The sequence below is a fragment of the Populus alba genome, chromosome 14 (genome assembly GCF_005239225.2).
Source record: "Populus alba chromosome 14, ASM523922v2, whole genome shotgun sequence".
NCBI lineage: Eukaryota > Viridiplantae > Streptophyta > Magnoliopsida > Malpighiales > Salicaceae > Populus > Populus alba.
In genome coordinates this window covers 13,841,398-13,856,790 of record NC_133297.1, presented here as the reverse complement: position 1 = coordinate 13,856,790, position 15,393 = coordinate 13,841,398, and the positions used below count along the sequence as shown (strand labels likewise).

The 15,393-nt window shown below is 33.8% G+C and overlaps 2 protein-coding genes across 3 annotated transcripts; one reads left to right on the top strand and one right to left on the bottom strand.

Moving 5' to 3' along the window:
- Nucleotides 1–5,066: 5,066 nt before the first annotated feature.
- On the top strand, nt 5,067–7,620 carry LOC118040965 (WAT1-related protein At4g08300). The gene is made up of 7 exons (XM_035048055.2): nt 5,067–5,357; nt 5,453–5,515; nt 5,643–5,759; nt 6,259–6,499; nt 6,616–6,774; nt 6,881–7,032; nt 7,189–7,620. Exons 1-7 carry the CDS (start codon nt 5,146–5,148, stop codon nt 7,418–7,420), a joined length of 1,176 nt encoding a protein of 391 aa, XP_034903946.1. The 5' UTR covers nt 5,067–5,145; the 3' UTR covers nt 7,421–7,620.
- Nucleotides 7,621–11,185: 3,565 nt separating this feature from the next.
- Nucleotides 11,186–15,147, bottom strand: LOC118040972 (uncharacterized). 2 transcript variants are annotated; one of them, XM_035048067.2, is made up of 9 exons: nt 14,891–15,147; nt 14,599–14,704; nt 13,395–13,705; nt 13,118–13,223; nt 12,681–13,034; nt 12,502–12,578; nt 12,294–12,418; nt 11,832–12,086; nt 11,186–11,487 (listed from the first exon to the last, which is right to left on the bottom strand). In XM_035048067.2, exons 1-9 carry the CDS (start codon nt 15,019–15,021, stop codon nt 11,465–11,467), a joined length of 1,488 nt encoding a protein of 495 aa, XP_034903958.1. In that variant the 5' UTR covers nt 15,022–15,147; the 3' UTR covers nt 11,186–11,464. The 2 variants fall into 2 exon arrangements, with proteins under 2 accessions (XP_034903958.1, XP_034903965.1); XM_035048074.2 differs by lacking the exon at nt 11,186–11,487 and adding an exon at nt 11,499–11,748.
- Between the last annotated feature and the right edge of the window lie 246 nt (nt 15,148–15,393).

The following is a 15,393-nucleotide window of genomic DNA, read 5'->3' as shown; positions in this document are numbered from 1 at the left end:
GTTTAAGTTGTTAGATTGAGATGATTTTTTAATATGATATCAGAGTTTTAATGACAAAGCAGTTATAGTTCAAATCTTATTATCTTTTATTTATTTGATAAAAATTAAATATAAAATAATATAAATTCGTATAAATTTTAAATTTAAAAAGTTTGTGTATATATTTTGCTTACCGTAGTCTATGAGTGAGGTACTTTACATAAAGTATCCATCATGAGTGATCATGTCACATGATGAGGTAAACTTAATTTTATGTAATAATTTTTTTAAATATTAATCTATTCCTTGCAACATTAATTAGTTTGTTATTATTTCTCTTTCATAGTAATTGTTCATTTCTCCGATTGAAACTGCCTTCAGAAGTTCAGATTAATGACAGTTCGATCGATGGTTTTAATTAAGCCCTTTCGTGATTTTATGCTATCATTCGAAGCCATTTTATTCTGTTTACTTAAATTCGACATCAACGTTATAAACGCGTGTGCATTGTGTCACTGCTGGAGCTTCTTTTCTCTCGAATTACAGTGATATGGCCATGTGCAGAGACAATTCGAACACATATACCAGCTCGATCCGAGCAGAACAGAATATTTCTCGGAGTAGAGGAATTGTGTCCTTTATTTTTTATAGCACTGCCTAATTATATTCCCTAGAAAATGCATCTTCCGATGTAATATATATATCACTTACTGGACATTTACGAGTTTGGCGGGGGGGAAAAGAAGGGTTTCCGGTTCGACGAAGACGAATAAAAATGCCATCAAATACTACACTTTGTGGACCCGCAGAACATCTAGCGGAGATGAGAATCAAAATGTATGCCGGCATTTCCCTTCGTGGGTTTTTGTCAGTTGCAAGAATATGAATATAAATTGGGAGGTGAATATTCGAAGATAATGTTTAAGTTTCTATGATATTATTTTATGTGATTTTCAATAAATAAACATCTTCCCTTTTTCTTTTGAATCCACTGATTAGGCTGAAAGTGATTACTTCATGTTCTTAGTAATCCAGAATAGAGAGTGTGTGTGTGTGTATTACATTATCGTTTTTTTTTTTAAATATCACCGAATTAAGTGATCTTTTTAACAATAAAACATCACCAAATAATCTTATCAAGCAAACTAATTAATTGACACCCACATGTTTTTTTTTTAAGATCAGATCAACACTTGATTGATTTTTTCTTTTGGTTCACAAAAAATCCCATTAAATATTTTATATAAAAAAAAGGTCCATAATATCATTTGTCTCTCAATTAGTAAAAAAATATTTTATTAAACCCCTCTAACAATAATAAATTATCGCATTGTGTAATAAATTTGTATTCAATAAAACTCGTCATCCGTTAACGCTTTAGAAATTAAGAATTGATCAAAAAACAAAAACGAAAAAAGAAGAAGAGAATTGATCAGTAAAATTGCAACATGTGAAAAGACTTATTGAATAAATATTCAATTCATGTGTCGCGATTTCATTGGTTAATCTTAAATTCTCAATACAGTTAATTTGCAAAGAATTGTTATTAAATAAAATCTTATGGTACAAGAACACAGTGTGTTAGCAAAGAGACATTAAAAGATATTTTATATTAATAGATGGACGAGATATATGGTGGTTAGTCAATAGATTTTTTTTTTTTTAATCTAAAGATAAAATGTGGGTTAGATTAAAGAAAACAACTTTAAATATAAGAGAGGGATGGAACTAAAGGAAGGAAAAGGTGTTATGGCATAATAACATAAGCAGGAAAGGTAGTGGTAAAAAGGAAAGTGTAAAATTACAAGGGGTCAATATGTAATTAACAGACAATTGTTCAAAAGGAGAAATTGAGAGCTTTGGTGAATGATTTTGAAGAAAATCTAAAGGTTAGGGTTTAATTTGGAAAGGAAAGGGGAATTGAAGGGAGTCTTGGATTTCCCTCAGTGTTTTTATGTTTGATTAATGTTTGTATGTATGAAATAAGGTTGGATAATGACTCAATTCCAAGAATGGAAGGAATAAAAATCCCTCCCTCACTACCCATGGGTTTCGGCCAAGAGGAAAGAAATTTGGAATTTTGGAATTTTAATGCAATTGAATAGAATTGTAAAGGATTAATGTTATACGAATATAAATAGATTCAAAAAGAGAAGAAAATTACAAAAGAGAGGAGAAAAACCCTCACTTTCTTCTTTTGAGGGGTTTCGGCCAATGCATGTGATAAGAGGGAAGGTTTTAATTTTTGAACTTGTTAATGTGGAAAAGCATGCATGATCAAATTCGATTGAGATTGAAATATCCGAGAGCTAAAAATGGATTAGTTGTGAAGAAACAATTAAAAAATGAATTGTTCCTTTTATGAACAAGGGACTGGCGAAGCATAGGTAAAAATATTAAACCAAGTTAAATTAAATAATACTTAAGATGTATTAACTTGTGTTGTGGTTGTTTTTAAAAGTGCATATTAAAATAATATTTATTTTATTTTGTAAAAAAAATTAATTTTGATATCAGCACATCAAAATAATTTGAAAACATAAAACATAGTAATTTAAAGTAAAATAAAATAAATTTAATTTTTAATTTTTTTCATAGGAGAGGTTGCGGGGCTCAATTAGCAATAAGAAATTATTTTGCATGCATACATACCAAGATACCGGGTAAGTGTTTTACACCTTCAAGGAAGCTATTTAATTGTATAATTGTTAATTGAAATTTTCCTTAATTATATATTTTAGTTTAAATTGAAAAGCATGAAAGCTAGAATGTAAAATCTATATATTTAAATTGAAAGGATATTAATGGGATTAATATCCTGATTATGGGATGGATTGTAAAAATAAATCTTTGATTAATAAAATTAGTGTCTTGATTACTGAGTGGATTAAAAAACTAATTTCTTGATTATTAGAATTAATGTCTTAATTAATAGACTATTAGAGAAATTAAATCCTATGTGTACGCGGGGTAATATACAGCTAGAGAATCTAGATTGTTTGGTGATAAAATAAATATTTGAGCTTATGTCCAAGTTAAGAAAATCCTCGATGATAGAATAAATACTTGAGATTGTTGGTTGTAGGTTGTGAAAAATTATCTAATCGATAACTTGGAATAAAAAACATATAAGGAAATTTTTTTTTAATTTTAGACAAAATATATATAAATTAAAGTAAGTTGATCTGAAACATGATTGACATGAACCCTGAATCAGTTTGTATTAAAAATTAAAAAAAATACTCAAATAATTCAATTAAAAATCTGAGTTGACCTGAATTGGTTGGCTAAATCCAATCAAAACCCAACCATTATTCAATTAAAAAAAAAATCTTGTCAAAAGAATTCTTTTTCAATAAAGAATTCGGGATCGACACTTTTGATTCTTTTCTTAAAAAAGATTACAAGCACCATTGTGCAATCACCATAAAAGTTACCATCACTTGATATCCACCGATCAAAAAATCATCTATCAATTTCACACCTCTCTATCAGTCAATTTGCTTCCAATTTTCATCTTCCTTTCCATCCTTCTCCGCAAACTATATATGTTTATAGGGAGCAATTCAAGGAGTGGAGGGACCAATAATGGAAAAAACCATTCTTCAACTATGCAATGCAGTTATTGTAATATTAATCCTCCTCTAAAGAAATTGGCCCCAAGTCGTTTGGATTTGTATCGCATAACCTGACTATGCACCGACTCATTTGGTCGTTTTTACCCACCTTAAGGTAAAACGTATTCTATATATTAATTATGCCTTTATAGCCATGGATTAAAATAAAATAATAATAATAATAAAAAAAAAAAAAAAAAACGAGATTCATCGTCCATGTACTAGCAGGAGAGATAGGAGAAGAACCTACCCCATCAAAAGAATAAGAAGGGAAAATCTATAGCCACATGTCTTCGGATAGTGCCACAGTAGTCTACAGGAAGAAAATGTTTTCGAAAATGCGCTCCTAACTAATGCCATCGTTTCAGATATGCTCAGATGCACAGATGCTTGACATTTTTCTTCGGTGGGATTTCACCAACCTGTTTTCTCGTTGGATTCCAAACACGATAGCACCACCATTAATTGATTTCTTTTCTAATCAATTTTCCTAAACCGCAAACTACTCGAGAAGGAAGGAGCCCGAATTAACTACTTACATAATTAGCAAGACATTTTATTATTATTTTTAAAAACAAATGGGACCCTAATCAACGTGGATATACAGGCCTTGTCAAAACTCTAAGGCGATTTTACGTGGTATCTAAAAATCTCGTCGATTGATTTTATTAGTTGAAGTCCGGGGTCCAAATATATGCCTCCAAAACAATAAAGGAATAGGAATAGTTATGGAATCGACCGTCCAGATAACTCGTATGAAAAACTTGGATATTGTCGTAATATTGCGGGATCATATTATTTGTACCTCTCCCTACCCCCAATTTCTAACCCCTACGTAAGTAACTCATCCTAAGCCCCAAGTTTTTTTATTTTTTAGTAATGGTGATTGTCGGGTCAGTTTATACACCTTAAATAATTCTCAAAAATTTAGAAATTAATGATTAGATAAGTCTTTAGTAATTTTAAAATTTATGATACTCAAACTAATAATTTTTAATTAAAAATTAAATTTAAAATCTTATCAATTAAGATGCACATCTTAAAATTAAACGATATAATTTCTAGCAGCATCATTTATTAATTTCCACATGCCTTTTTACTAGTACTAAGGTCAGAATAAAATTAATCACAAGTGAATCACCGGATGATGGATGATTCATCAATATCTCTTAGAAATGGTGTCCACTCTTCAAAGCACCCATTTTTAACACAGACCACAAGCTCTACACACATCATCATAGAGCACTAAACCTTGATTTCATTCGATGATCTAATAAATTAACAAATTTGTAAGGCCAATGCGAGGATTAGTCTAGTTAATTGTTTGGGATATATGTAATGTTTTTCGCTAATGGATAAAAGAATCGTATAAAAAATTAACGGAGTGGGAGTAAGTGCCCTAGGCGTAGAGTACAAATATTGGCATCGCGTTACTTTAGCTTTTCTTGTCTATAAGAAGGCCACTTATCATCCCAATCTTTGCACAGAAGGAGAGAGTTCTTGAGGGAGTGTGCTACGTGTAGAGAGAGTAAGGAGGTTGCATAGAAAGATGGGAAACCAAACCCCATGTGAGAAGATGTACCTAGGGCTCAACAAAGTTAAGCCTTACCTGGCTATGGTCTCCCTTCAATTTGGATATGCTGGAATGTACATCATCACCATGGTTTCTTTGAAGCATGGCATGAGTCATTACATACTAGCTATGTACCGTCATGTCGTTGCTACTATTGTTATCGCACCTTTTGCCTTTGTCCTTGAAAGGTCTGTATCTCCCACAAGCTCCACCACGACCGACGTCTCGCATTTGCAGTCTTGCTTAGCTCTAATCGTTATTTATTTTCTTTCTTTTTTGGCAGGAAAATAAGGCCAAAGTTGACGCTCCCAATTTTCCTTAGGATATTGGCGCTTGGTTTTCTTGAGTAAATGCACCTGAAAACTCGTTGCCTGCATCTTTGTGTGTGTGTGTGTGTGTGTGTGTGTACTTCATAATGTAAATTAAATTGTGTATGTCTAGCTAACTATATCTATTTAATTGGAAACTACCAGGCCGGTGCTTGATCAGAATTTGTATTATCTGGGAATGAAGTACACCTCAGCTACATTTGCATCTGCTACAGTAAATGCCCTCCCGGCCATAACCTTTATAATGGCACTTATTTTCAGGTGACTGGAACTTTCAAATTCCCTCACCGCACATCATTTTGTAGGGAAATCATGCAAATGAAAAGAATGTATGCATGGTCACGCTTTATTGGGCATAATCAGGCCACTAATTGTATGCTAGTGCCCGTCACATCATGCCACGTCACAGATTTACTTGTGATCAATATATTTTATAAGGAAATTAATGTCGTAATTATCACATGGTTCATATATATATATATATACACGTGTGTGTCTCGATAGCCATATAAATTGCATAATTTGAAGTGCAGTTCCTTTTGATTTTATATATTTCTAAATAAAGTCATGTAACTTGAACAACATTCTTGATATTATTAGCGTAGACATGTTTAAACATGACCACAAGAGGACAGTACTATAGCGCACGGAAAAAGATGGCCAGATTTAATTCAAGAAAATTCACGAGAAGCAAACTAATGGATCGAAGAGTTAGCTAAACGACTGTACCTTTTGTTTAAATATGGTATATTATAAACAGGTTGGAGACAGTCACCTTTAAGAAGCTACACAGCGCAGCCAAGGTGGTGGGGACGGTTATCACGGTCACAGGAGCAATGGTTATGACCTTATACAAAGGTCCAATCATCGATTTTATAAGATCGCACGGAGCAGCTCACCATGGAACCACAAGCAATGCGTCCGGTAATCAGCATTGGCTTACTGGAACACTAATGCTCCTGGCGAGTTGTTGTGGCTGGGCAGGTTTCTTCATATTGCAAGTGAGCAGTCACTTCTTTTTATTTTTTTTTAACATTTTTACAGTTCATAGGTAAAAAGCTTTGAATATTTAAGCTGTTAATAAAACTTGCTGAATAATGCATCAATTTTGGTCCAGTCCTTTACTTTGAAGAAATACCCAGCAGAGCTTTCTCTCACAGCATTGATATGCATGACGGGCATGGTGGAAGGTGCAGCAGTGTCACTTGTTATGGAACGTGACATGAGTGCCTGGAAAATTGGCTTTGACTCCAGGCTTCTAGCTGCTGCTTACTCCGTGAGTTTCCTTTCTTTTTTAATTTATAGTTTCAGATGAATAATAATAATAATAATAATAATAATAATGGATAGTACTTTCTTAACACTTTCAATCTTGTAATTAGGGAGTGGTTTGTTCTGGAATTGCATATTATGTGCAAGGTGTGGTAATAAGGAAAAAAGGCCCTGTCTTCGTAACTTCTTTTAGCCCTCTTTGCATGATCATCACGGCAGCTCTTGGATCCATTGTTCTATCGGAGCAAATCCGCCTTGGAAGGTATATAATATCTTCGATCCCTTTCGACACTATTTACTCTAGGCTTAGATGAGCACATTACAAGATCTCTTTCTATCATCAATTGTAATTGAAGGATGTCCAGGTGAGGATATATTTCAATTAGTAACATTACTTGTTCTTTGTCTTGCGTTGCAGTATAATTGGAGCAGTTCTAATAGTTTTTGGCCTGTACACTGTGGTGTGGGGTAAGAGCAAGGATAGTATAAGCTCATCAACAATGGAGCTGACAAATGAGAAAGGTGGACCCCGAGATCAGCTGCCAATCCAAGATAGTAGCAGGCTGTCGCCGACCAGTTTTGCAAATAGCACCCAAGGACCTGATGATGGAATGTCCAAGCAAATTCCACCAAAGATTTACAATCACTAGAAGGACCACTATAGAATTTCTCACACTCTCCCCCAAATAAAGTAGCTAGCACTGTTTACTCGATGTATGCTGAGATGGGGATAAATTAATCTCTTTTCGATCTTTAATTCTGCTTATTGGTGACTCTTTTCTGTTTGATTAAACTTTGTAACGGTGCTTAATTTCCAAGATAAATGGGGAAGAAAATGATGAAGAATCCATGTCTAGCCAGTTTGCTTTAATTGCATAAGCTTAGGAACAGGTACAAGAAAGAATCAAGTTCCAGGAGGTGTGGATAGAATGTATTGGTGTTCGAAGCTCAGAATCCAAAGGGTAAGATTGCATTTGAAGATAAAGATGGCAAGAGATTCATCTTGTTCGAGTTTTCTCGGGCACCTTTTTTTTATTTTTATTACCTTTATATATCTCGGACACCTGCTTGCCGACCCTACTTGTTAAGAAATGGCCTCTCAGGGTATTCCTCGAGAATCTGAATCTTATACCGTCTTTCTTTTATTATGGGTATCAGTATCACCCATGGGGTCAGGTGTGAGCAAGTGCCTCTTTAAGGCGAATTTTATTGGCTGTTGAGAATAACAGCATCAGAATCACAGAGAGCGAACCTCGTCCTAGCAACAAGGTGCCAAGGAAATGAGAGTTTTTTTTTTAGCGATAAAAAAATAATTAAATAATATAGTGTAAAAAACATTTAACTCTCTTGAAATGTAAAATTATTGGAAATAAAATTCATTCGAGATCCTTAAAATACTTCAAAACTATGATACCAGTATCAATGGTATTACTGAAAAGATCTTGATAATATAAATCTAATAATATAAAAAAATCATTAATAATGATACGAGTGAGCAAGATTGTCAAAAATGTTTTTTTAACACGATACGGAATATATAATATAAACTTATCGTAAACTCGAATCATAAAATTATAAAATCATAAGTAAAATATTTTAACTAATTATATATTAACAATTTCAGTTAAGTAATAAATAATAACGTAGTATGGGGTTTTAATAATAAAATCATAAGTAAAATATTTTAACTAATTATATATTAACAATTTCAGTTAAGTAATAAATAATAACGTAGTATGGGGTTTAGTGGTTGTTTAATAATATGACAAATTTTATTTTTTAAATTGTTTTTAATTTTGAAATATATTGAAATAATATATTTTTATTTTTTAAAATGTATTTTGAATATTAATATATTAAAAAAAATTTAAAAAATAAATTAAAACTTAAAAAGTAATTAAAAACCCACACCCTCCCTCGGGTCACCACCAATCAATATAGATAAAAAATTGAAGACTCGTGGTGACTTTGATCTTTGTAGTTAGTGGCAGAACTTAGATTTAAAGGAAAAGAAATGACAATTTGATAAATAAAATACAACATCAAAATCAATCATGAATAGCTGCCCAAGTCTTCAACTCGGTAAGCCTTAGTTGTTGAGAAACCTTATGTGCTTATTTACACACACAACACAGTACCATTCCTATAGAGAGAGAAAAGAAGCCCAATTCAAGAAAACCTAGCTAGAAAGAGAGTTTGTTTGTGTATATTCCTTTTCAAGAAATGGCAAAGTAGATTTCTTGTTTCTTGATTTCAGCTACAATCTTGATCTTTATGGTGATGGGCTTAGCATCCATTGTTCAAGGAAGTGGGGATCACCATCTGGGTCGATTCCTACCACTAGATCAATCAATATGCAACAAGGGATCTATAACAAAGTGCATGGCTGAGAACGGAGAAGAATTTGAGATGAACACAAAGATCAATGGGTGTATTTTAGCAATTAACAAACACACAGAAAGTTGAAAAGTTTACCAAACTTGTAAACACGGTTCAAGTTGACCGAGTTTTACCAGGTTTAACTAAATTTGTTGATTTTCAAGTTTCTAACCTGATTTTACATGATATACACAAATTAACTCGTAAAATTATACGATTTTAAAAGTTAACTCGCAAGTTTGACAGCCTTGTGAGTGGACCACATGTGTAGCTTAAAAACAAGTGAGCTCTGACATCTTTGAACTATTTATGTAACCCACTCTGTTTACCTTTTGTAATTTTTTTTAATATTGTTGAATTAAGATTATTTTATCACACCAATAATGTCATCATTAAAATTTCGATATACCTTCTAAATTTTTTTATTTTTTTCTCTCTCATATCCATTCAATGACTTTATTATTTTACACTTTATTATTTTATCAAATTCTTTTTTACTAAGCTAGAATCCAAAAAAACTCAATGACTTTCATATTGATTCCTCCTCTCCCACAAACGTTCCTTTAATTATTGTTAATAGCAAAGGTGCCCACGTCATCACGCGAGCGAGGCTGTTTGTATCGAATTTTTAATAAAACACATTATATTATATTGATAATTACCGAATTGTAAAATGATAGCCTGATGAAAGCAAAGGCATCTCTACCCGATAAATAGCCGAAATACTATTTTATTTATTTATTCTTTTTTTTTATTATTATTTCAATACAAGCACAATATAAAATGAAGGGATGGAAGAAATATGATCAAGAAGGGATAAATTATTTTTATATATTATAAAAAATATATAATATAAAATTAAATGTGTGTGAAATAAAAAGAAACAAATAATTTAAATATTTTTTTTCACCACACACACACAAAAAAAAAATATTAACTTATTTCAAAGGGAAAAAAATTATGCTGGAATAAAAAAACAAATACTATTAGAAAAGTAATAAAATAAAATAAAATCTTAGTAGAGCCAGCCCGTGTGCTAGGACCAACAATACTAGGGGCCCGTTCTATTGGGCTGGGTTTGGCGGGCTCAAATCTGTTAATAATTAAAAACAAAAATAAAGAGAGGAAGAGAGCAGCCTGTTTTGGGCATAAAATCCGATTTATTTATTTATTTATTTGGCAGAAACACCTAAATTAAATCAAATGTCATCCATAAACTTATTTAAGGCCTTAAAATCCATTTTTATTCGATCATAAACCACAAATAAAAAAAAAGGTTTCAAAACTTGTACTTACAACCGAATCTATAATTTGACCATCTTCGAGCAGGCATGAAGGTTACTTACTGAATGAATCAGAGCAGTTATGTGCAGCTCACTTTCTCAGATAGAAGTTGGTGATGACGTGAGAAGTCATGAACAAGAAGCATAAAAACACACATCTCAAATCAGTGACGTTAATATCTGCATAAGATCCATGTATTCCTCAATCAGGAGCAATCATTGTTTGTGGCTCAAGAACATTTCAAATGAATTGAATTTTAGAGCCTTCTGTCGTGAGTAGAGTTTTGAATTTTTCATCCCTTTGTCATGAACCATCAAGTTGTTGCCAATTTCAAATCTAAGGAGAGACTAGCCTGGTCTAAAGGTATAACGAAGCCCTCAAATATGCCCTAAGAGGAATTGCCTTGATATGTAAATCATTCAAATCATCCAAAACAATTGCTGTAAATATCACGCCGCCTAAACAACGATCATTTGGAATAAACTAGACAAGTTATTTACCTATCTAGTTACTATAATCAGGTATCTTGCATGGTAATGGAAAGGAACTTGAGAGAACCTAGGGCAAGCATCAAATTCTGTTCTCTTTCACTAGGTTATATTTTGCGGCAGAAACAAGCCATTATTAGCCACCTTAAATTATCCCCATAATATTTATAAAATTCCCCGTGGATGATGGTTGTATGACTTGTATCGTCCTATGACCATTTTCTTCCTCAATGGTGGGAATGCAACCAAAGTCACAAACATCAATTTACAAAAATCCTAGCTTAGAATTTGGGCTAAATTTTCCAGAGAAGATCCCTGTACAAGTCACTAGAGCAGCTGCAATAAACATATCCTAATAGGCAAAGCTGCAAACAAATTTTCCATCAAAGCTATCTATTGCTACAACCAGAAGTAAAAAAATAGAACTAAATAAGGTACACATAATACACCCACGTAATCCAATGGCCGAGGCTTCGAATACACCAGACTTACTCTTTATTGTTGAAGCTTCTTTCATCCATGTCAAGTCAGCTTGTACAGGATTCAGTTGCTGCCATCATCTTGATCTGCATAGACAATGAGAGAATTATAAAAAGGAAATGATATTGAAGCTATGGCATGCCACCAATATAATTCCAGCAACTATTTCAACCATTGATCTATTCCGAGTATGGATTCTGCTTCTACCATACACATATAGTAGTAGTCTTTCAGTTGTGCTCGTTTACTTTCCCCAGTACACTATCCACAACAGAAAGTATTGAGGCACCTCAGTTTTTGTGACATTTTTCTGGTTCCAGAGAGATTCCAGTCCACTAGTCACAGGCCTGCATTTCCCTGAACCTCAATGAAATGTATCCAAGCGCCACCCACTAACAAAGGACCCAATCTTGTCTATTTAGTCACTTACCCTCATCAGCCTCTTCAGTTGGGCTATCACCACCCTCTTTGTCATCTCCATCATTGTCATCCTCCTCCTCGCCATCCTCATCATCCTCTTCTGTATCACCAGTGTCATCACTCTCACTTTCATCTGGCACTTTTGGTTTTGGTGGAGCTACAAAACTGGTGGCAGACCTTCTACGTGAAGTTGTCACAATGTTGCTCAAGTCAATGCCCTCAAGTTCTTTTGCCCTTTCCTTTCTCTTTCTGACTTCCTTGATATCTGAGAATGCAGTGATTAAAAGGTTGTCAACTTTAATACATATACACATGCTTGTGGGTATAAAGTTGCATTTGCATCAAGTATTGTGCCATATGATTAATAACATTAGAATTTGATCATTTTTCTGTGAACAACATTAAGGTCCACAAAGCAGCATATTTGTTTATTCATAGTTGATATAGCTAGTTTTTCAATAGTAAAAACCACCTTTTTCGGAAGGATTTGATGACAATCCTTCTCTAGAAAGAATTTCTTCAAGTTCCTTTATTAGCCGAGCCTCACGTTTGTTCTCAGGCGCTTGCTTCACCTTCTTATAAATCGAAGGAGGCACGCTGCAAAAGAAATAACAAATGTTTGGGTGTCAAGCCAGACAAAGCCCTGTTTTGGGTCTATAAATGGCAGGTAAAAGAAATACCTCATCCCACAAGATTTAATGACTGATTTCAGATGCTCCACGCGTTTCCCATATGCTGGAGTAGAAGCTTCCTTTTTCTACAAGAAGATCAAAACATATTTTACCTACCCATAGTTTATAATTTAAACAACCACTTCTTCTTTTTTTCATGCAGGAATGGGTGAGTGTGGGGGAAGCACCTTGACTGGTTTTTCCGCTGATGATGGAGAATTGTTGTCTTCTGAAGCATTTCCACTGACTTCTGAATTGCTGTTGTCCTCTGCTGCTGTTTCCAAGGGCTTGATCCGCTTGCTGGCAGATACTTTGGTTTCCTTTTCAGTTCTCCTCCGCTTTTTAGACCCTTCAGAGTTCTGCATCTTTCGTTCTACACCAATTTTCTTTTTCTTTGATTTTACCTCTTCATCTTCCTCCTCGCTCTCTTTATCTGAAGAATCTGCACTCTCTTTACTGCTAACCTTTTTAGATGCTTTACCATGAGAGATGTTCTTAAGAGTTTTCTTCTTAGGTTCAGAAACTTGAGAAGATTTTAATACCTGATAAAGATGATGGTGACTAAATCAGATAGTATGTGATATGAACACAGGCTAAAAGGCAACACTTAAACAAGAATGTGCACCTCATCTAATTGCTTGCTAATGAACTTCTTGTAGGGATCGAGCGAAAATTTATCGAGTTTAAGATCTTCCTCTAAGAGTCGACGAAGTCCAGCCATTGTAATTTCCCTGAGATGAAAAAGGTGACATTAACTTTCCAAATCACATGAACCACCGAGAAATAGTGGGTAAGGATTGATACAACCAAAGCCCACAAGCACGAGAAAAAAAATACACATGAAGTTTAGAAAAGGAGCAGGCCTATCAAAATTGACAGCCAATCCAAAGGAATTGACATACTCGGAATTAGCTTTGATATAAGAAGCCCGTCTCATCATGGCTTTCTTTATGCTGCCTTCACTTGGAACTTCTTTAACCTCATTTGCTTGAGTATCCTTGGCCTTTGATTTTGTTGTTTTTTGTCCTGACAAAAGGCCCATTACAGGAGAGTCTTCCATTTTTTCCTCATCTTCCGAGCAAGGTTCCTTCATAGTGTTTTTCAAATCTAGTCTTTCAGGTGATTCTGTAACTTCTTTTGGAGAATCAACGTGTTTTTCCACTGTATCCCCAGAGTCCTTGGAGGCATTGTCAGTAACAGCACCATCTAAGCACTGGCATAGACAGACACAAGCATCAAATCAGAAGCAAAGAGAGTTCGGGAACCAATTATGACTAACAATGAGAATCGGACAGCATTAAACTTGTCAGAGGACCACAACTCGAGAGAGTAGTTTTTCAGATTAACACACAACATTCCCAAAAACAATCAACAGCTAAATTTACATCATGATTCCAATGCATCCTCTAACTTCTTAAGATTTGAAGAGTTAACACAACAGTCCGCGACATCATCAAGATCAGTATTAACAAGTGAAAGAGTGAAAAGTTAACTCCCACGATAGACATCAATCAACAGTTAAACATTCTGCTAGAATCATTCACAAGCAAATTAGTCAGTAAATCAACCAAAATTAGTACAATTTAGTTTAAGCACTTTAGTAAGCTCTAAATGCAAACCAGTGCATCAAATACATGCTCATTGCTTTTGTTTAAGAGCTTCCCTCATTAGCTCGATCACCTTTGTACAACAGTTAGTTCACATTCATGGAAACTTCAAATCCAACTTATTGAAATCGGCACATGCCGTTCTCTAATCCAAAACAACCAATATCATGAACAATTTTAAAATACATCAATACATTAAACCATTTTACTAAAACTGTCAGATTCCAAGATTTCCAAAAATGGTTTTTATCTATTTGCACAGACGTTTAACATAGCCCACTAACCTAAGCAATGCAGATATACAACGATACATAACTAAGTTATCTTTAATAGGAATTATCATTCTAAACCGACATAAAATAGCAACAGAACAAAAGGAATCAGAGGTGATAATTACATTTTAACTGAAGTTAAAACTCAGACGAGTATGGCATATACCGGCATGACCATAAGCAAAATTACAAATGGCAGAGTCTGAAGATTTAAAAATAAAAATTACCTCAAATAAACACTGCTTGACAAATCTCTTATGCACATCCAACGCAAATTTTTCCAATCCCAAGTCCTTCTCTAACAGTCTTCGCACCCCCTCAAACGTCAGAGAACTGCAATTTTATGTTTATTTACAACAAAATTCATTCAATTCTCATAAATCCCTTAATCACTAAAACTGCATAATCAATTCCTTTCTTAATCAACTAACGGAAAAAATTAAATTACACCAAATTCAACAGAAAAAAAAACCTAGAATTGCATAAAATTCTCAGGTGAGAAAGAAAGGGTGTGCTCACTCGGATTGTTTTTTGAAGTGGCTAACGCGAGAGAGCATTGCTTCCTTGACTTGGGACTCGATGTCGAGCGACTCGTCGGGCGTTTCTTTTTTCACCGTCTGGATGGCTTGCTCTTGCATCTCCTCTGCCATTCTCGGCGCTAGAGAGAGAGAAAATGGAAAAACGAAGCGGAGAGCCGGAGAGGTTTACTTCTTTTCTTTTTCTTTTCTTTTTTAATTTTTCTTCGCGAGCTGCGATTTGGAAAGTTACGCACTACACTAAAAAAAAAAAGTAACAGTAAAACACTATAATCCTAGACTGATTATAATCTGGATTATAATCGACATTACTAATTTCATCGGGGATTAATTTGTATTTGCACATTTTTAATACAATAAAATGATTTTATTAGTTTTAAAATCAAAAGTTTTTAAACTAGGGTTTAAGGTTGTTATGATCTTTTTACTATTTTCTAACATGATAAAATGACTATGTACATGTTTATGAGTGTGTTTTAAAAGTGT